The 19,444-nt window shown below is 50.6% G+C and overlaps 2 protein-coding genes across 6 annotated transcripts; one reads left to right on the top strand and one right to left on the bottom strand.

The window, feature by feature from the left end:
• Positions 1-506: 506 nt before the first annotated feature.
• Positions 507-14,093, top strand: SYCE2 (synaptonemal complex central element protein 2). 4 transcript variants are annotated; one of them, XM_082379777.1, is made up of 5 exons: positions 507-567; positions 1,183-1,298; positions 10,952-11,159; positions 12,490-12,678; positions 13,785-14,093. In XM_082379777.1, exons 1-5 carry the CDS (start codon positions 553-555, stop codon positions 13,830-13,832), a joined length of 576 nt encoding a protein of 191 aa, XP_082235903.1. In that variant the 5' UTR covers positions 507-552; the 3' UTR covers positions 13,833-14,093. The 4 variants fall into 4 exon arrangements, with proteins under 4 accessions (XP_082235903.1, XP_082235902.1, XP_082235901.1 ...); XM_082379776.1 differs by having other exon boundaries at positions 10,949-11,159; XM_082379775.1 differs by having other exon boundaries at positions 1,165-1,298.
• On the bottom strand, positions 13,154-19,390 carry GCDH (glutaryl-CoA dehydrogenase). Of its 2 annotated transcripts, none has more exons than XM_082379752.1 (12): positions 19,332-19,390; positions 19,126-19,255; positions 18,980-19,036; positions 18,575-18,718; positions 18,338-18,400; positions 17,880-18,050; positions 17,033-17,162; positions 16,735-16,951; positions 16,090-16,193; positions 15,702-15,827; positions 15,252-15,412; positions 13,154-13,702 (listed from the first exon to the last, which is right to left on the bottom strand). In XM_082379752.1, exons 2-12 carry the CDS (start codon positions 19,214-19,216, stop codon positions 13,629-13,631), a joined length of 1,338 nt encoding a protein of 445 aa, XP_082235878.1. In that variant the 5' UTR covers positions 19,217-19,255; positions 19,332-19,390; the 3' UTR covers positions 13,154-13,628. The 2 variants fall into 2 exon arrangements, with proteins under 2 accessions (XP_082235878.1, XP_082235879.1); XM_082379753.1 differs by having other exon boundaries at positions 19,001-19,036.
• Positions 19,391-19,444: the final 54 nt, after the last annotated feature.

The raw sequence follows: 19,444 nt of genomic DNA, 5'->3' as shown, positions 1-19,444 counted from the left end.
ACTATTACTGTTGTCACTATTAATTCATTATTGTTATTACTACTATTATTATTAAGGGGTATGGGCCCAACTCTTAAGGGCCAGGCCCCCACGCTTTCAAGGAACTTCTGGTTTTGGAGCGCAGGTAACTCTGATTCAAGGTGGTAACTGCATAAACTTTTTCACTGAGGGCAATAGGTCGTAATCAAGGGACAGCAAAGGTCAGAATTTTTTATTGGAAAGACTTCTCCGGGCAGAGCAGATGAACGGAAACGTAAGGAATGAACGGAGGGTTCTCCGGATTCCCCTACTGACCTTGGGCCCTGGAACTTCACACATGCGCACACGCGCGCTCAGAGACCACAGGCTCCTCCCGGCGGTGCCGGCTGCGCGCGCAGCCCCTAGACAGCCCAACCGCCACTTAACGGCTGTCCCCGCCCCACTGCGCGCGCAAGTTCCCAGAAAGAGGCGGGGCCAGGAGTGCGCACAGCGGCCCATCTTGGGGGCGGGACATTCCGGGGGCGGGGCAGCGCGTGCGCAGAGAGCGCGAACAAGAAGGCGGGAAAAGACGGAATGGAGCGGCCGGGAGTAAGCTGCGCTTGTTTCCTTCGCGCGGGCGGCAGGCGGACGGGCAGGGAATGGCAGCGATCTTGGGCTTCCCCGACGAACCCGAGCCCTGCCGCTTGTCTCCTGCCATCGCGGCCCCTCCTCGCCCGGCTGGGCTCCGATTTCCTGACTGACCTACCGGGCCCTGACTAACCGACTGATTGTGTGACTGACGCGCCGACAGCCCAGGCCAGACCGACTTCCACGCGTGGCGAGTGGCAGGAGTAGGGTAGAGACAGACTCAGACATCCGCGCGCCTCACCCGTTTTTCTTCTTCTTTTTCTGCTACCTCTTTTCCCTCCTTGAAGGCCTTGAGCCGACTCGCACACCAATTAGCCCAGGCTCCCCAGCACCCCATCCGGAGCACCTGTCCTCACCCCGCCCCCTCCAGGTCTCCCCACCTCAGTCCTCCTGTGCTCCAGGCACAGGATCCCCGCGGTCCTCGTGGTGCCCGTCCCAGCACCCCCCGTCTCTTCTGCGGGTCCCCAACATGCCGCAGCGGCAGACAGAGGTGCCCAGGGTTGAAGGGGCAGGAGGAGGGGGATCTGACCACTTCTCGCTCTCCTTTGACCTCTCAAGCGCTGGCCGTGCTCGCAGGTGGACATGCCCCAGGTAGAGTGCAAGGACCAGGAGCCACAGCTGTTGGGGGAGAGCCAGGAGCAGCAGCAAGGCGAGGAGAGCCGCGAAGAGGAGGCTGGTCGAGGGTCAGCTAGGTGAGGAAGAACCCGGCCCATCGAGTCCAAACAGACCCCTGAGTCCCTCTCATTCCCCCTTTTCTTCCACAAGACCCTACCAGTGTCTGCTCTTGTCGCATTTGTTGCACATACTCGTCCAGCATCTCCCATGTGCCTGGGATGGAAGTGCTGGGGACACAGCAGTGAGGTGACATTCTAGGGGAACGTCTGTAAACTGGGGAATATGCAGTAGTCAGGGGATGCTCAGTGCTCTGGGGGAAAAAATAGGGAGAGAGTGACAGGTGGCCAGTTTATTTATTTATTTATTTTTAAGTTGATAAAATACATTTTGTTTATTCTGATGCAAAGCCAGTCTAAATCAGCTAAGTCTAAATTATAAAATAAGCTTTTAACAACTACAAAACAACTTTTATTTATATGCATTAGCCAATCTAAATTAATCCAGCCAAGTATTGCTTTGAAGAGGCCCTGAGATACCTGGAGTTCATTTGAAAATGAAGAAAAAATTGCTTAAGAACATCATATAGCAGTTCCTGTTCAAGACAGCTATGTATTGGGTTGGCCAAAAAGTTTGTTCGAGTGTTCCATAAAATGGTCAGAAAAAACCCGAACGAACTTTTTGGCCAACCCCCTATGATGCCTGTGAACTCCCCTCCTCCCAAGAGTCTACAGCTACACATGGAACAACTTCCTCTTATAAAAACCTAAAGGCTGGCTGAGTAATAACTACACATTAGGCAAATGAGAAGAAATCACATCAAAGTGGGTAGGAAAGGCTAGGAAACAATCTCACCATGTACCCCACCCCCAGTGCAGTGTCCCACAAGCAGGAGGGAACTCAAACCCTGGAGCTTCTCCCTGAGGACTAAAGGGTTCAAACCCACTCCTCAGGCATTTCAACTTTTAAGACATACACTGGAGAGATAAGCTCCCCAAATATCTAACTCTGAAAACCAGCAGGGCTCATGTTCCTAGACCCACCAGACTCTAGTGATCTTAGAAGCTGCTCTTTTTTTTTTTTTTTTTTAACATCTTGATTGGAGTATAATTGCTTTACAATGGTGTGTTAGTTCCTGCTGTATAACAAAGTGAATCAGCAATACATATACATATATCCCCATATCTCCTCCCTCTTGCGTCTCCTTCCCACCCTGCCTATCCCACCCCTCTAGGTGGTCCAGGTGGCCAGTTTAGATCAGAGGGTCAGGGAAGGCTTCACGGAGGAGGTGACAAGTGAACCATGAGGGTAAGGAGGACTACACTCCAGGCAGAGAAACAGCAGCTGCAAAGGCCCGGAGGGAGGACTATGCTGGAGCAGCATGAGTAAGAGGGAGATAGTAAGAGATACAGTCAGACAGGTGATGGGACTTTGGATGATAATTACCCATGAAAAGATTTGGAATAGAAGAGTGACAGGAAGTGACTACAGCAGGGTGAGGACTATTGTTAATAAAGTTTTATTAGAACAGGGTTGCTTCTGCAGAGGTGAATTGTTGCACCTGAGACCATATGGCCCGCAAAGCAGAAGACTTCCTATCTGGCCCTTTATAGAAGTTTGTAGTCCTCTGGACTAAAAGTCTCCCTCTAGCTGCTGTGTAGAGAATAGATTATTGAGGGCAGGATTGGAAGCAGGGAGGCCAGTGATTAGGCAGTTGGAATAATTTATGTGCAAGATGACCCTAACTTGACCCAGGGTGGATCCATGTAGGTGATGAGAAGTGGTCAGATTCTGGATAGATTTAAGAAGATAGAACTAACATAAACTGCTAGGAGATTCGATGTTGGAGTGAGAGAAAGAGGAGTGTCACGGATGACTTTAAAAAGACATTTTTGTCTTGTACATTTATTCACCAAGTATTTATCAAGGGTTTTCTTTACCCAAACACTGTTTTAGATGCTGGGGATGCAATAGTGAACAAATCAGAATTCCTGCTCTCTTGGAGCTGACTTTCTTTCACTTAGTAATACGCACTTAGTAATTTACACAATGTACCCCAGTTTATTTATCTACTCACCTATTGAAGGACATCTTGGTTGCTTCCAAGTTTTAGAATTATGAATAAAGTTGCTATAAACATTCATATGCAGGTTTTGTGTGGATGTAAATTTTCAGCTCCTTTGGGTAAATACCAAGGAGCACAATTGTTAGATCATATGGTAAGAGTATTTTTAGTTTTGTAAGAAACTACCAAAATGTCTTCCATAGTGGCTGAACCATTTTACATTCCTGTCTTCAATGAATGAGAGTTCCTGTTTCTCCACATCCTCACCAGCATATTGTGTTGTCAGTGTCTTGGATTTTCCCCATTCTAACAGGCAGTAGTGGTATCGTTGTGTTGATTTGCAACTTCTTTACGAAGTATGAAGTTGAACATCTTTTCATATGCTTGTTTGACATCTGTATATCTTTTTTGGTGAGGTATCTGTTCAGATCTTTTGCTTATTTTTAAATTGGATTTTTTGTTTTCTTATTGCTGAGTTTCAAGAGTTTTTTGTATATTTTGGGTGTCAGTCCTTTATCTGATTTGTGTTTTGTAAAGATTTGCCCCCAATCTGCGACTTGTTTTTTCATTCTCTTAATGGTGTCTTTTGCAGAGTAGAAGTTTTAAATTTTTTTTTTTAACTTTTTAAAAAAATATTTATTTATTTATTTATTTAAATTTATTTATTTATTTATTTATGGCTGTGTTGGGTCTTCGTTTCTGTGCGAGGGCTTTCTCTAGTTGCGGCAAGCAGGGGCCACTCTTCATCGCGGTGCGCGGGCCTCTCACTATCGCGGCCTCTCTTGTTGCGGAGCACAGGCTCCAGACGCGCAGGCTCAGTAATTGTGGCTCACGGGCCCAGTTGCTCCGCGGCATGTGGGATCTTCCTGGACCAGGGCTCGAACCCGTGTCCCCTGCATTGGCAGGCAGATTCTCAACCACTGCGCCATCAGGGAAGCCCTTAAATTTTAATAAAGTCCAACTAACCAATTTTTTCTTTTGATATTGTATCTAAGAAGTCACCACCAAACCCAAAGCCATCTAGATTTTCTCCTATGATATCTTCTAGGAGTTTTATAGTTTTGTGTTTTAGTTTAGGGCTATGATATCTATTCTGAGAAAAATTTTGTGAAAGGTGCAAGGTCTGTGTCCAACTTCACTTTTTTGGCATGTGGATGTCCAGTTGTTCCAACACCATTTGTTGAAAAGACTCTCTCCACTGAATTTTCTTTGTTCCTTTGTCAAAGATAAGTGGACTGTATATGTGTGGGTCTATTTCTGGGGTCTCTATTCTGTTCCATTGACCTATTTTCTATTCTTTCACCGGTACCACACTATCTGGATCGCTGCAGCTTTATAGTAAGTCTTGAAATCAAGTAGCATCAGTCTTCCAACTTCATTCTTCTTTAATATTGTGTTGGCTATCCTGGGTCTATTGCCAAGCTGCCTTTCTAAAAGGTAGATAATTTTTTTAAAAATGTAATTTCACTTGGTGGCAAGTGCTGTGAAGAAACAAAACAGAGAAGGAGCAACTAGAGTGGCAGGGAGTTTAGCTGGAGATCTCTAAGGAGGTCATGTGAGGAGGAGCCAGCCAGGAGGCGCCCAGGACCCCAAACATTCCAGGCAGAGGGAGCTGCAAGTACCAAGTCCCTGAGGCAGGAGCAGGCCTGGTGTGTTCACAAAACAGTGGGAAGCCCAGCATGTCAGGCCTTGTGATTGGCAGCAGTGACAGCCGGGGTACGCTGACAGACATGCTCATACACTCCCAAGTGCTTCCATCTGACAGGAAAGGCATATACTGAACAAGTACTGACACGGAGGAGGTCAGGTAGTAGGAAAATGTTTCCCTTGTGGGCAGGGGAGGGAGTGCCAGAGGGGGACTCAGCACAGGCTAGGTCACAGGGCATTTTGTCGGCTGTGGACTTGATCCTAAGGATTTTTGGTTTTTTGGTAACAGCTTTATTGAGATATAATTCGTATACCACACACTTCACTTACTTAAAATGTACAATTCAATTGTTTTTAGTACATTCACAGAGCTCTGCAACCATTACCACAGCCAACTTTTTAACATTTTCATTGCCCTGAAATAACCCTTTGACCCCTTAACCATCACCTCCCAGTCCCTGCGTCCTTCCCAGTCCCTGGCAACCACAACTCTACTTTCTGTCTCTACAGATTTGCCTCTGCTGGATATTTCATATAAGTAGAATCATACAATTATGTGGTCCTTTGTGACTGGCTTCTTTCACTGAGCATCATGTCTTCAGGGTTCATCCATGTTGTTGTAACATGTATCAGAACTTCATTCCTCTGTGTGGCTGAATAATATTCTATATTATGGATGTACCACGTTTTATTTATCCATTCGTCAGCTGATGGAAATTTGGGTTGTTTCTGCTCTTTGGCTCTTGTGAGTAATGCTGCTATGAACACCCGTGTACAAGTTTTCATTTCTCTTGGGTAGATACCTAGGTGGGGAATGGCTGGGTCATAGAAGTAACATGCTCAGGTTCCTGTTATAAAAAGACACCGGCTGCTCTGTGAAGAATGGGTGGGAGGGGGCATGAGTGGACCTGGGAGATAGGTGGGAGGCTTCTTCAGGGGTGGCATCTAGCAGGGCAGATGGAGAGAAGATGAGGGGGGTCGTCTAGTGAGGCATGAGGAAGGGAATGAGCTGAGGACGTCTCCCAGCTGCGGTGTGCTGGAGCCAGCTCCTGCCCGCAAGAGCCAGTTCTACACATCTCTTCCCGACCTGGCATTTAGCAACTTCATGTTAGTAGCTTGAAAGTGGCTATAGTGGGAGTCTCTGCACCATGGAAATCGGCAGACACTACAAATCAAGGCTTCCCCTGCCACTACTGCTCCCCGCTTTCTGGCTTGGGGCAGTTTCCAGCTGGCAGAAGCACAAGTTATATTTTGCCTTTGTTGAGTCTGAGGTGACCAGAGACATACACATGAATGCATCCAAGATAGGGGTTGGACTTTCTGACGCAGAATTCAGGGTGGGGGGGGTGGGTGGTCCAGGGGCTGGAGATGGTGCTGCTTCAGTGAAGGAGCTCACCTGGGGATAGAACGAGGCTCAGGACAGGGCGCCTGAGGACTGCACGCACAAAGCCAGCTTCCTCTTGCCTCCCAGATTCCTCAGTTGTAAACCAGACCGCAGGGCGGAATGGTTTTCAGGTGTGTGCAGTCAGTTGGAGACCAGAAAAAAAAGAAGGAAATAACTGAAGTAGTTTGATAACACCTTCCTGCAAATAGTATGTTTAGACTGGGGTCTAAGTGGTGAGGAGACACAGACAACTGCGAATCACTGAGAGACTTCGAGGAGTTCCAAAAGAGCTTTGGGCTGAAAAGCAGATGAACTAGAACCATGCGAGGACCAGTTAATAGATCTGGTAATAGCAGCAGACTCTCAGTGACATGATTAAAATGTGAGCACATTTCGGGCGAGAAGAGCAGAGGGTGAAAGGAATGGGCTCCGCAGCCTCGATTCAAACCTTCCCCCTTCCTGGCTGTACTTCAGCAAAACATCGTTTTGCCCAAGCGCCAAAGATTCTGTTGTGTTCCTCCTTGAATGTTTGATTAGCTTGCCTCCCCTCCTGGGACTGCCGCCTGCGGTGGTCATAAGTGGCTGGCGGATTGTTTACTTGTATATCCGTTAGAGGCCACGGAGGGAGGGCCCCACCAGCGGGTGGCTCTGGCTCACACGCCTGCCAATCACAGCTTTACCTGGAGCGAACAGATGGTCTCTTCGCTTAAACCCATTTCCTCCGCAGTTCCCGGGCCCCCTGCCAGCCTGAGCTCTTCTCGGGAACTAGGTCCTAATCCTCAAAGCCGAATTAGGTACTCCTTAGAAGGACAGACCGTCATAGATGAGCGGAGGGATGTGTTCACAGCCCCCATCCCGACCCCCCACTGCCCTACCCCGTGCGCACGCGGCCTGCTGTGTTGAGCTGACTTCCATTCCCTGGCCTCCATCCAGGGTTGGGCAACAGAGGCAGGCCCGGGAATGGGGGGAAGCCAGTGGAGAGGACACGGTGCATTTTGTTTATTAAAGTTAATTGGTGAATGCAGGCCCAGGGAAGCCTATGATTCATTAGCATCCTGATTAATATGCAGCTGCTGAGTATTAAGAAAAATGAAATGGAAAGGAATAAATCCCCAAAGGAGAGGTTGGGGAAAATCAAGAAGCTCTCTGCAGACATCTGATGCAGGCCTTTGTCCCATAACGAAATTTGAGTGAGCTGAATTCCATTGATTTTTCACCATTTGTGTAGCTGCCACGAAGACCAGTTCCAGCTTTATCCCTTGAGCTTGAAAAAGGAGCAACTTTGAACAGTTAGCAGCTCAAGCAGGTTGTGAGCAATTACACAAAAAGAAGCACCTGGTTCTATCATCGATTTTAATTTCAGAATCCTATACTGTTGGGACAACAAAGCAACTTTGGGTGCAAAGTGGCTTAAGAGCAAGAATGTTACATCTGGCTCTGGCTCCAGCAGCAGTTCATTCATTTCGGTATTCGGCAAATAGTTGTGATGCCTTTGGAATGAAGGCAATGCAGTCCCTGCCCAGAGTGTGCATGGCGCCTGGGGGGAATCTAGTGTACAAACTGGCAGTGTTGTGATTAGAAAGCAAAGGTGAGGTAAGGATGCTCCAAAAGTTGCCTTGTGAAGTTGACAGAAAGGAAAAATCATTTCAGGCAAAGGCTGATGAGTTTGGTGAAACTGTGGAAGGTTTCAAGTTGCTGGGAGTGGAGGGTGAAAAGAGAAAGTGCAGGCCAGGGCCCTGGAAAGCCTTGTGTGCTGTGCTAGGGAATTTACTTGCTCCTGCAGCTGGTGGGGGCTCTTGTGGGCTGTGGAGCAGAAGTGGGACATCAGATTGTGGTTATAAGGTCACTAGGGCCCAGATGAGAATGATAGGCGTGGGGTTGTGAATGGTTGGGTGGGGAGGAGAGGATAGATTTGGGAGAAATTAAGGAGGTGGAAATGAAAGGATTTTGTGACAGGATTTGGAAGGACAGAGAGAAGCCAGGCTCCAGGCTGACTGCTAAGTTTCTGGCTTGGGAACCAGGTGGCTTTTGGTGTCATTCAATGAAATGAGGAGGGAGGACAACATTGGGCTGGTGTGCAGTTTTTTTTGCTGTTGTTTTTTTTGGCCGCACTGCCCTGCATGTGGGATCTTAGTTCCTTGACCAGGGATCCCCTGCATTGGAAGCGTGGAGTCTTTATTTTTTTTAAAAAATAAATTTATTTATTTATTTACTTATTTATGGCTGCATTGGGTCTTCATTGCTGCGTGCGGGCTTTCTCTAGTTGTGGCAAGCAGGGGCTACTCTTCGTTACAGTGCGCGGGCTTCTCACTGTGGTGGCTTCTCTTGTTGCGGAGCACGGGCTCTAGGTGCGCGGGCTTCAGTAGTTGTGGCACATGAGCTTAGTTGCTCCGTGGCATGTGGGATCTTCCCAGACCAGGGCTCGAACCCGTGTCCCCTGCATTGGCAGGCGGATTCTTGACCACTGCGCCACCAGGGAAGCCCTGGAAGCATGGAGTCTTAACCACTGGACCACCAGGGACGTCCCTGCTGTGCAAATTTAGAGGAGTTTGAAATGCCTCTGGGACAGCCAAGTGGAATGGGCCTGGGGATAGTCAGGTACCTTGCTGGGAGCTCAGAAGTTTGGGAGACATGAAAGCATGGATGGTAATGAAAGCCCTTGCTAGTCATTCATTCATTTATTTGATGCACTTTTATTATTCTTCCCATGAGAGGTAGGTACCGGGGACAGCAAAACGTTTTTTAACAAGAATACCCAGGGAGACTTTAGTTGGTCTGTTGTTTTCTAGCTGATATAAGGCTTTGCTATAAAATGTCTGCCTTGATCAGAGGCACACTTTCTCATCTTGACAAATGCACCGAACACAAGTGTCTGGCTTTGGAGGCAGATGAACTTGCATGCTTTGTGTGAAGCCAGAGGAGGGAGGACTAGATCAGTATCCTTCACTCATTCAACAGACAGTGGAGGACTTACTATGTGCTGGTTGCTGGGAATGCAGAGATAAATGGGGAGACAAGGGTGTGGACAGTGACAAGCATAGGTCATAGGCGGCTTGGAGATGCCGTGGTCTGGGCTAGGTCTCCCAGCCAGAGAGCAAATGCAAAGGCCCAGGGGCAAGAAAACTTCTGGTAAGGAATACACGAGGACAAGGACACAGCCGGCGTCTCAGGCCTGAGGACTTTTGTGTCAATGAGAGCCTGGCTCTCATGCACCCCAGTTTCACTGTGCTTGCATCCTGAGCCAAAATGAAGAGCTCAGGCAGTCAGGGAGAAGTCAAAAAAATAGTTGTATGGAGGAAGCATCCAAAAATCAAGACGTGTTTTTCTAAGTAGCTGTGGCTGGCTTGCAGTCATGCCTGACTTTATGGTTGTGTGTGAACTGGTGTGTTGAGGAACTGCTGTGTTGGCACCTCTGAGTCAGCCATTCAGAGCTGGAAGCACCTCAGGGGGCGAGGAGGAAACTGAGAACTTTGGGGGAAGCAGGACACAGGCTGGGGGTCAGGCCAACTGGGCGCCACACCCGGCTCTGCACAGACTGGCTGGTGATCCTGAGAAAGTGACACAACCACGCTGAGCCTGTGCCCTCAGCTATGAGGTAAAGATGATGGGAATAGACCCCAAAGCGTGGTTGTGAGGATGCAGCAAGATGAGGCATGTAGTTTAGCATGGTGCATGGCAGATAAAGCAAAGAAATGGCAAAAAAAACAAGCAGCTTACCTTAAACATTTTAGCTTAATTTAAAACACCAATGGGTCTGCTGATCAGATTGCAACTGTTTTCTTTTTTTTGCATAAACCTCATTCATAATGCATTACCCACAATTTCCACTTTTGTGTTTTTATAGCAGAGCAAAAACTTACAGGCCTTGACAAAGCGATCTGTATGCAGAATCCTTCTACATTTTTATGTTCTACATTATATATGTCCCAATATATAGCTGTCTCCCCCACACTTGATTTAATAGTTATGTTTTTTTAGGGTCATCTTTAGTCATTCCATTTAGCTTTATTAGACACCTGTCCCTTTTTCGCATGTCACTAGCTAACACGATATTTAATGAATTGCATAATTATAGTCATGTGTACAATGTGGGACAAACATAACTAACTCTTTTGAGGGGTATTTTTAAAATTTTTATTTTTTAACATAACTACCTCTTAACAGGCCACCTTACCTGATGGGAGCAGAGACACGCAGGTACACTAACCCCAGGTGGTCTGCATGCTGCTATGAGCGTCACTAAGTAGGTTTAGAAAGGGATGGAAAGGGATTCAGCAGGCTGGTGACAGGAAGATCATCTAAGAAAGCATCTAAACTATTTTTAATATTATTGATGCTCATTTCAAAGCAGCAAGTTTGTGTAATAAAACGACTGTGGGCTTTGCAGTCAGGCAGATCTTCTTGTTCTGGAACCTTGGGCAGATTTTGTTTGTGCTCCTGGGTCTGCTTTCACAGTTATAAGATGGGATGCCATCCCTGCCTCTCAGGGGTGGGGCGGGGGTGTATGTGTGAATGAAATAAACAAGTGTCACCCACGAGAGACACACAACACAGGTTCTCCTCCCACCACGGAGCTAATTCAGATCAGCCGCTGTCAACAGTTTGGCGCTGATCTCAGTTTCCTATACTTTCAGAAGTCAGGTTTCTAGCCCCTCTATGGCCACCTCCAGTGCCAACCGCCAGCTGATGATGCTGGAAGGGAAGTCGGGACCCTACTTCTCCTCTCTGGACTCGAGCATCGACATCCTGAAGAAGAGGGCCCAGGAGCTGATCGAAAACATCAACGAGAGCAGGCAGAAGGACCATGCCCTCATGACCAACTTCAGAGACAGCCTCAGGATCAAGGTGACGGATTTCCCCCCACATACTGCCAAGCCCCAACGAAAGGGGAGGAGGTTCTTTATGTAAAAAGTGAAAAAGGGGAGGGAATGAACCACAGTTATGTTCCCAGCATGGTGCTAGGCGACTTGCACGCAGTACCTCATTTCACCCTTACAACTATCCTGCAAAGAAGAGATTGGACCCACTGTGTAGATGGGAAAAGTAAGGTTTGGAAATAATTTGCCCAAGTGAGAGAACCAGGATAAGAAGCCAAGGTTCATCTGCACCCACAGCCCAGGCCCTTACTTCATGCCAGGACTAATGGCTGTGGCAGGAGGGCATTGAGGCATAACATGCATTGTCACACCCATTTGTCCTCCAGAAGTCGAATGATTTGTGACAGGAGAGTGGAGGTCCCTGGACATGGCTGGGGCTTATGTCTAACAAAGCCTGATGTTATGTTCAGGTCTGGTGTTAATGGCTGTCGCCGCCAATGCTTCTTCAAAATGCGTAATGGGTCCTGTGAGCTGGACAGCTTGTGGATTCCACATGTCATCTCTCAATGACAGGCTGACTTTTTTCCCTGCCCCCCACCATCTCTACCTACCTTGTACATAGAAAATGTAGAGAGTAGAGAAATATATAACATAGCAGAAAAAAATATAAAAACACCCTTATGATACCACCTCCTAGAAGCCACTTTGTTGCATGTTTTCTTCCAGTCTCTGTTCTATATACTTTCCTCCTAACCTGGTTGAGCTTATACTATATACATAATTTTGCACCTTGTTTTTTTTTTAATATTTATTTTATTTTATTTATTTATTTTCCTTATTTTTTTTTGGCTGCGTTGGGTCTTAGTCGCGGCACACGGGATTTTTGCTGAGGCACGCGGGATCTTTTTCGTTACAGCGCGCGGTCTGCTCGGGTTTCTCTCTAGTTGCGGCGCGCAGTCTTCTCTCTAGCTGTGGCATGCGGGTTTTCCTCTCTGTAGTTGTGGTGCGTGGGCTCTGTGGCACGCGGGCTCTCTAGTTGAGGTGTGGGAGCTCAATAATTGTGGCACGTGGGCTTAGTTGCCCCACAGCATGTGGGATCTTAGTTCCCCGACCAGGGATTGAGCCCACGTCCCCTGCACTGAAAGGCGGATTCTTTACCACTGGACCACCGGGGAATTCCCGCACCTTGCTTTTTAAAAAGAAAAACTTAACATACAGGCAATTTCACCTCCAGTCACAGGAGTTGTTTTTACCACTTTTATAAGATAAATTGCAGAAATCTGAAAGAGCCAGCTAGAACAAATGTCTTGTGACGCCTCTTGTTTGACTTTCCAAGAACACATCTTATTCTTTCAAAGGTTTCAGACCTAACAGAGAAGCTAGAGGAGAGGATGTATCAGATTTATAATCACCACAACAAGATCATTCAGGAAAAGCTCCAAGAGTTCACCCAAAAAATGGCAAAGATCAGTCACCTGGAAACAGAGCTCAAAGAAGTGTGCCACACCGTGGAGACCGTGTACAAAGACCTGTGCGGCCAGCCTGAGGTATGACTGAACTCACACATTCACATGGGTCCCGCTGGAGGAACGAGAGTTGTAGCGGCTAAGGTGAAAGTAAATGTCAACAGAGAACAAGGACATTAGCACCGCCGGGCCCTAAACCCCACAGGGGCCACTATTACTGCAAAAGCCCTGGGGCTCTTGCCATCCCACTTGTGGCCCCGTGCTCCCCTGTAATGTGTTGAGTCCGAACTGAGAAGCTGGACCGTTATTTCCCACACTGTGCGTCAGCTCTGTGGTGACAGAAAGGACAAAGTCCCCTCAGCCCTCAGCCCTGGCAGTGCCTAACTGGGTTTATTTATTACAGCTGAGCCCAAGACTCAGGCGTGGATCACTCTGGGGCGGCCGAAATCCCCACCAGGTCCCAGCGCGCTTCACAGCCCCGACACATGTTCCTTTCCCCTGTGACTGAAGTAACTTCTCGGGTGGTTACAAGTAACTGTGGTCCGACACTGTGGGCTCAGACATGCAGACTCTTTATTATTCTCTCTTTCCCCCTCACTCTGCTCCAACGTCCAGCATAAGGCACTTACCCTAAGATGGGAGGGTCAGAGGGCGCAGAGTAAACTCTTGCTGTGTGGAGGGGGTAGTCTGCGTAGTCAGACACCAGGTGGGTCTCACAAGTTGCTTCCATGTCACTCTCCTTCCCTCTCCCTGCTCCCCTGTCAAAGGGAGCTTCTGTTCCAAGGTGAGTGGAGTCTGTTCCCGTCCACAGTTAAAACTGGACTGAGAAACTCAGTACAGAGAGTCCCATCTTCTTTTTAAGGAACACATTTGAATGACTTCAAAAGGGAAATTTTGATATTTAAAAATCAGCGTCTCTCACTTCCCACCAGAAGAATTGGCTCCATCTGCCACCTCCCTGGCTAAGCTCAGAGCGCAGTATCTCCCTGGGAAGGGGTTTGGTACCATCCAGGCTCCCAGGTGAAGTGGGTTCACTTGCTGGCTGTGAACGCCTGGATCCCTGTGATTGCCCTTCCGAGGATCAGAGCATGGATGTCATGAGTGCCTGGGCAAGATAAATGCAGTTGGTTTGGAGTCTTAACAGCTCACAACTTCCCTTTAAAGTCAACCTTCATGTCTCCCCACAGGCTACTACTTTGGAAGAAGAACAGACCCACAAAGACAGCGAATGCTGACAGCTGCCAGGAGAGCCCCCCTTAGTGACAGCCACCAAGGGAAGGCTCAGAGGCCACCGTTCTGGCCATGCTGAGAAAATTGTTTTTCAGAGTTCTGTAATGCATCTTGGCAAAAACCGACCGACCAACCAACCCAAAGCTCCCTGTGCCAGGCCCAAAACTGCAGCGAGTCCAGCCCTCACCATGGGCCAAGCTTTGGTGCTCCCCGATTCACCCGACCCCAACCCCACACGGTTGATTAAACGTTTGATTTTCAACCCAGCCATGCTTTCTTCCCACAGAGGTGGAAAGAGCTGATGAGCTCTGCAGAAATGGATCAGGCCCTTTCTCACCCACAGGAGGAATGGGAAAGCAAACATCAGACAGTTAGTTGCCTGTCCCAGATGATCCCCCATCCTAGAGCCACCGCCCCACGCCCCACATTCCACATCCCATCCCACATCCACATGTCTAAGTAATACTTTACAGCCCTCAGTGTTCTCATTTGCTCTTCCTCGGCTTCCAGAGGTGGAAGGCAGAGATTATGGCCTCCCTTTTATGGAGCAAAATAATTCTATTTTCTTCCTAAAGTGCAAATCTGACCCTGTCCCTCCCCTGCGTAAAACTATCTGAAGGTGCCCTCTGCTTGTCCTCCGGGTCATTGTCATGCCTGTAGAAACCCCCACCCCCAGCCCTCCTTCTTGCTGTTTCTGGAATGTCCAATCCAGAATAGCACATGGACGCTATTTCACCATCTCTGCCCAGGGAGCTCCTACACCTCCCTCAAGGCTTAACATGGTCCCACTTTCTCCCTAAGAGATTGAGTGCCTGTTACAGCTCCCTCCAGTTCTGTGTGACTCACAGTGGAATTGTACACCTCTTTTCTTTTTTTTTTTGGCTGCACCACGGTTGTGGGGTTTTAGTTCCCCAACCAGGGCTTGAACCCAGGCCACCGCAGTGAAGAGGCCGAGTCCTAACCACGGGACCTCCAGGGAATTCCCCACATCTCTTTTCTTTTTAATTATCTTTTTCTATGTCTGTCTTCCCATGAGGCAAGGGGTTCTGGGCCCCATGCGAGTCACAACTAGTTGTCAGGTGCAAACACCACATAAAATGGAGTGGTGGTTCCTGTGTGTAGCTGCACTCTCACTCCCTTGCATCCACCAGCTCGCTGGGCATTAATGCCCCGCTCTGGGAATGCCTGAAGAAGCCATAAGCAGGCTTGGGAACATCCCTCCCCTGGAGCATAATGGAGGAAAGGACTGGGAGGGTTTACTTCCACGGTCCCAGTGTGGGCCACTCCAGATGAGGGACACAGGGTGGGACTTGCCCCAGGTCATGCTGCCAACTGGTGACAGCTGGGAGTAGGACTTGGGTCTGCTGTCCTCTTCCCCAGACGTGAGGCCACTGTGAACCCCGCCCCAGGGATCCGGCCCCCACCTTCATAGGTGTTCACAGCCTCCAGGTTCATGGCATGCCGGATCACGTGATACTCATCAGAAATCCCATTCCCTCCCAGCATGTCTCGGGCCTGGCGGGCAATGTCCAGGGCCTTCCCACAGTTATTCCTCTTCAGCAGGGAGATCATTTCCGGGGTGGCCCTGGGAACAGCACAGACGTGTAACGAGCATTGGATTATAAAGAACTGACCCTGCTTTGGGCATCCAGGCATCCCTACACCCTGGGCAAACCCAGCTGGGGAGGAGGGTTACCGTCACAGCAACAGACACAGCTTGTAATGAGGGAGAGGCAGGAAGGGATGGGTCCCAAAGGGCCACCAGGCAGGAAGGACCTCTCTCTCCAGGGCCAGCTGCCACCATGCCCAGAAGGGGCACTGGGTCCTCCCACCACAGCTGCCTCCCGCTTCCTCCCCAAACACACAGCCCCTACTTGTCTTGATCCTTCAAGCGGCCGAGCTGCAGGCAGGCATGAAGGCCCAGTGTGATCTCGGTGAGCATGTCCGCCAGCTTCTTCTGAATCAGTTGGTTCTTGGCCAGTGGGACACCAAACTGGATCCTATGTGGTCAGGGTCAGGGTAAGTACAAGGAGGGCCCTACTCCCCAGTCCTATCCCAGGGCCTTCCCATGCTGCCTCAGCCCCCATGCAGCTCACTCTGGCCCTATTGTTGACTGAGCCCCTCACTGCTCAGAAGGACTTCCTCAGCCATTTCACAGAGCAGGGAACTTAGGTCTCGTGGGTGGGGGCCGGTGGGGGGGGTAAGAGACGGAACCCAAGCCCCCCCCACCCCCCAGGGGTTCTCATGGCAGCCCCTACACACCTGTCCAGGGTGTACTGCCGGGCCGTGTGCAAACAGAACTCAGCAGCTCCAAGCACACCCCAGGTGATGCCATAGCGGGCATTGTTTAGACAGCCGAAGGGACCCTGCAGGGTTCAGAGGGGGCCTCAGCCCCACCAAGAGGAGATGAGAAGCCTGTGCAGAACTAACTTTTAAGTAGGAGGGGGAGGCCCCCTCCCCAGACACCCAAGACGTGCAGTCAGTGTAAACAAGGGGGACTCAGGGCAACTGTTTAAGTCACACATGGCCCTGACACCAAAGCTCATGCACATAAGGTCTTGCTCACTGCCTGCTCACTCTTGGTTTGCATACAGTTCTACCCAGCCCAGGGTCTGGACTGGATGCTCAGACCTAGGGGCTGATGTAAGGAGACAGGAAGATACACATGCATCAAAGGATTAAGCTGGTTCAGGCCTATATGTACTGGGCAGAGCCAGCATGAGTGAGATGGTCACCAAAATGGGGCAGCTTCTGCACATCAGTGAGCCAGGCAGAGCCTCTCCAAATCACTACTGTGTGAACTCCATGTGTGTCTGTTCCCCAGCTGGGTCTCTAGCATGGTGCCTGCCCAAGAAAAGAGAACCAGCAGGTGACCTGATGCCAGTTCCCAAGGTGGCTGCTGCTTACCGCCAGACCAGACGCCTTGGGCAGCACATTCTCCTCTGGCACTTCCACATCGTCCATGATAATCATACCCGTGGCCGAGGCCCGCAGAGAGAACTTTCCCTCAATCTTGGGGGCCGAGAGGCCCCGCATCCCCTTCTCCAACAGGAAGCCCCGAATGCAACTATCTTCACACCGAGCCCACACTACAAACAGGTCGGCCACAGGTGAGTTGGTGATCCTGGAGGCAGGACAGGCAGTGAGGTGTCTGGCCGTCACCCACTGCCCTTGCCCACCTGCCTGAGGTGCCCAGGCCTCTCACCAGGTCTTGGCCCCATTGAGGGTGTAGCTCCTGCCGGACGGGTTGTGGCGGGCTCTGGTCTCCATGCTGCCGGGGTCACTCCCATGGTTAGGCTCTGTGAGCCCAAAGCAGCCCAGGAGCTCCCCCTTGGCTGCAGGCATGAGACAGGGTCACGAGGCTGCCTCTCGCCCATTCATTCCCTCTACTGAAAATTGTCAGCCTCTCCACTGAGCCAGGCCAAGGCAGATCCAGCCCTGCCCTCACAGCACTCCCAGGTGGTGGGGGGACAGGTCTCACCCAGGCCATAGTCACAATGCCATGATGGGGTGAGGCCCAATACAAGTCATGAAAGGGTGGGCTAAACTGTCTTGAAGGGCAGTGAAAAGGAGTTAAGCAGGAAAAGGTGTAAAGAGCAGTCCTGGTAGAGGGACCAGGATGTGCAAAGGCCTAGTGGTACAACTGAGAATTCCAAGTAGCTGAGTGTGGCTGGGAAGGAGCTATCAAGGAAGTGGCCAGAGATGAGGTGCAAAGATCAGCAGAGGCCTGCTCACATGGGGTTTTGTGGACCCAGTTAGGAAGTTAAGACTTTAAACTTTGGACTGGAATGGGGAGTACAGAAAGCAAATCATGGGGGATATGATGGTGGTGAGGAAGGGGCAGAGTTAAGAGAGACCTAGGAAAAAAAAAAAAAGAGAGACCTAGGAGAATCAGATGTGGGGGTGAAGCCCAGGGTCTGGCAGGGGGCCTGAGTGGCCACTGGTAATATCCTTGGGGTGAGGACAGAAGGCAGCCTGGGATAGCCCTGCCCCTGAGTTTCAGACCACTGGGACTGCCTTCCTTCCACCAGGCTCCACAGGCAGCTGCTCACCCAGCCGGGGCAGGTACTTCTGTTGCTGCTCCTCGCTGCCGTACGCGTAGATAGGGTGCATGACGAGGGAGGACTGGACACTCATCGCTGACCTGTAGCCACTGTCCACTCGCTCCAGCTCTTGGGCCAGGAGCCCATAGGCCACAGATGAGACTCCAGCACAGCCATACCCTGGTGGGGGCGGGGGGGTGGGGGAGGGGAGAAATAGGGCAATGGGGGACAAAGCCCTGCCCAGCTGAGATCAGTGACTCCTGGGGCCCAAGAGACAGAGCTACATAGGGGCACCCAAGGAGAGGGTACCAAGCTGGCCCTTACTTGAGGGTTTCATCCCCACAGCCACTTCAGACAGAGGGATTAACAGCCTCTCTTTACAGACTGGGAAACTAGGCTCAAGGAAAGGAAGGGGCTTTTCAGGACAGAGTGGGGGCTGCAGAGTGTGGAGAGAAATTTGTCCCTACCTTTGATGGTGGGGCCCAGCACACCCAGCTCCCCCATCTCTGAGATGATCTCCCGGTGAAAAACTGCAAAGGGACAGATGCCCAACTTCAGGCCCAGCCTTGGCCCACTGGAGGCCCAACCCAGGACCAGAGGTGCCCTAAGGCCCAGCTAGAGCAGGCATAGCTGGTGTGAATGGTGGAGAGTGTGGTTCAGGTGGCAGCGGGAGCTCCAGGGTGCCCACCCGCCTGCCTGGGCACCTTCGTTGCGATTGGCCAGCAGGATGCGGGGCATGAGGCGCTCCTGGCAGTAAGTGCGGAAGGTGTCCCTGATGAGGATCTCATCTGCTGTCAGCTGCTCCTCCAGCAATAGTGGGTCCCTCCAGTCAAACTCGGGCCGCGAGGCTGGGCAGAGTTGGAGGAGGTGGGGCTCATCCCTACCCACCCGACCACCACACCCTCCCCTCCCCCAGAATCATCAGCCCCATCCCTCAACCCCCATTTCGCTCCCAACAAATGTGGGCTGCAAACAGGACTGACAAAGTGGCCTTTCTCGGGGAAACTCACTGCCTCAGCGGCCCTGCCTCCCCGCCTGGGCAGCCCTCGGATTCCGGGACAAAGCCCATCCGGGACAGACAGACAGTTAGACAAGGGCCGCAGACGTACGGCGCGACAAGGGGTCCTTACACTTGGCTGATCGGCTCTGGGTCTTCCCGCCTTTTTCTGCAAACACAGGACGGGGAAATCACCCCGGGGAAGTCCCCGAGCCTCAAGTTTCTCCCTCCCCATCCCACCTCCAGTCCGGCACTGACCGGTCTGCGTCGCCGCCGAGCTCCATGAACGAAGGACTCGCAGGCTGGGTCCACGGCTCAGTAGCCGCCCATAGACGCCTCTCAGGGCCATGTGTGCAGCGAGCTGGCGAGCGGAACAACCAAGGCCGACCTGGAGGAATGGAGGCCTCTGAGCGGACTGGCTCCCCTGGCCCTTTGCGCCCTTCGCCCCTATAGCCAGTCCTTACCTGGAGCCCCGGGCTCACCGCACAGGCCACAGTGCTACTGACCAAGGTTTTTGACCTCCGGAGGGGGCGGGCGGAGAAGAGGCCAAACGGGGCTTGTCATTGGTTCTTCCTAG

This window comes from Balaenoptera borealis (genome assembly GCF_965194805.1).
Source record: "Balaenoptera borealis genome assembly, chromosome: 2".
NCBI lineage: Eukaryota > Metazoa > Chordata > Mammalia > Artiodactyla > Balaenopteridae > Balaenoptera > Balaenoptera borealis.
This window is presented reverse-complemented; position numbering and strand designations above follow the sequence as displayed.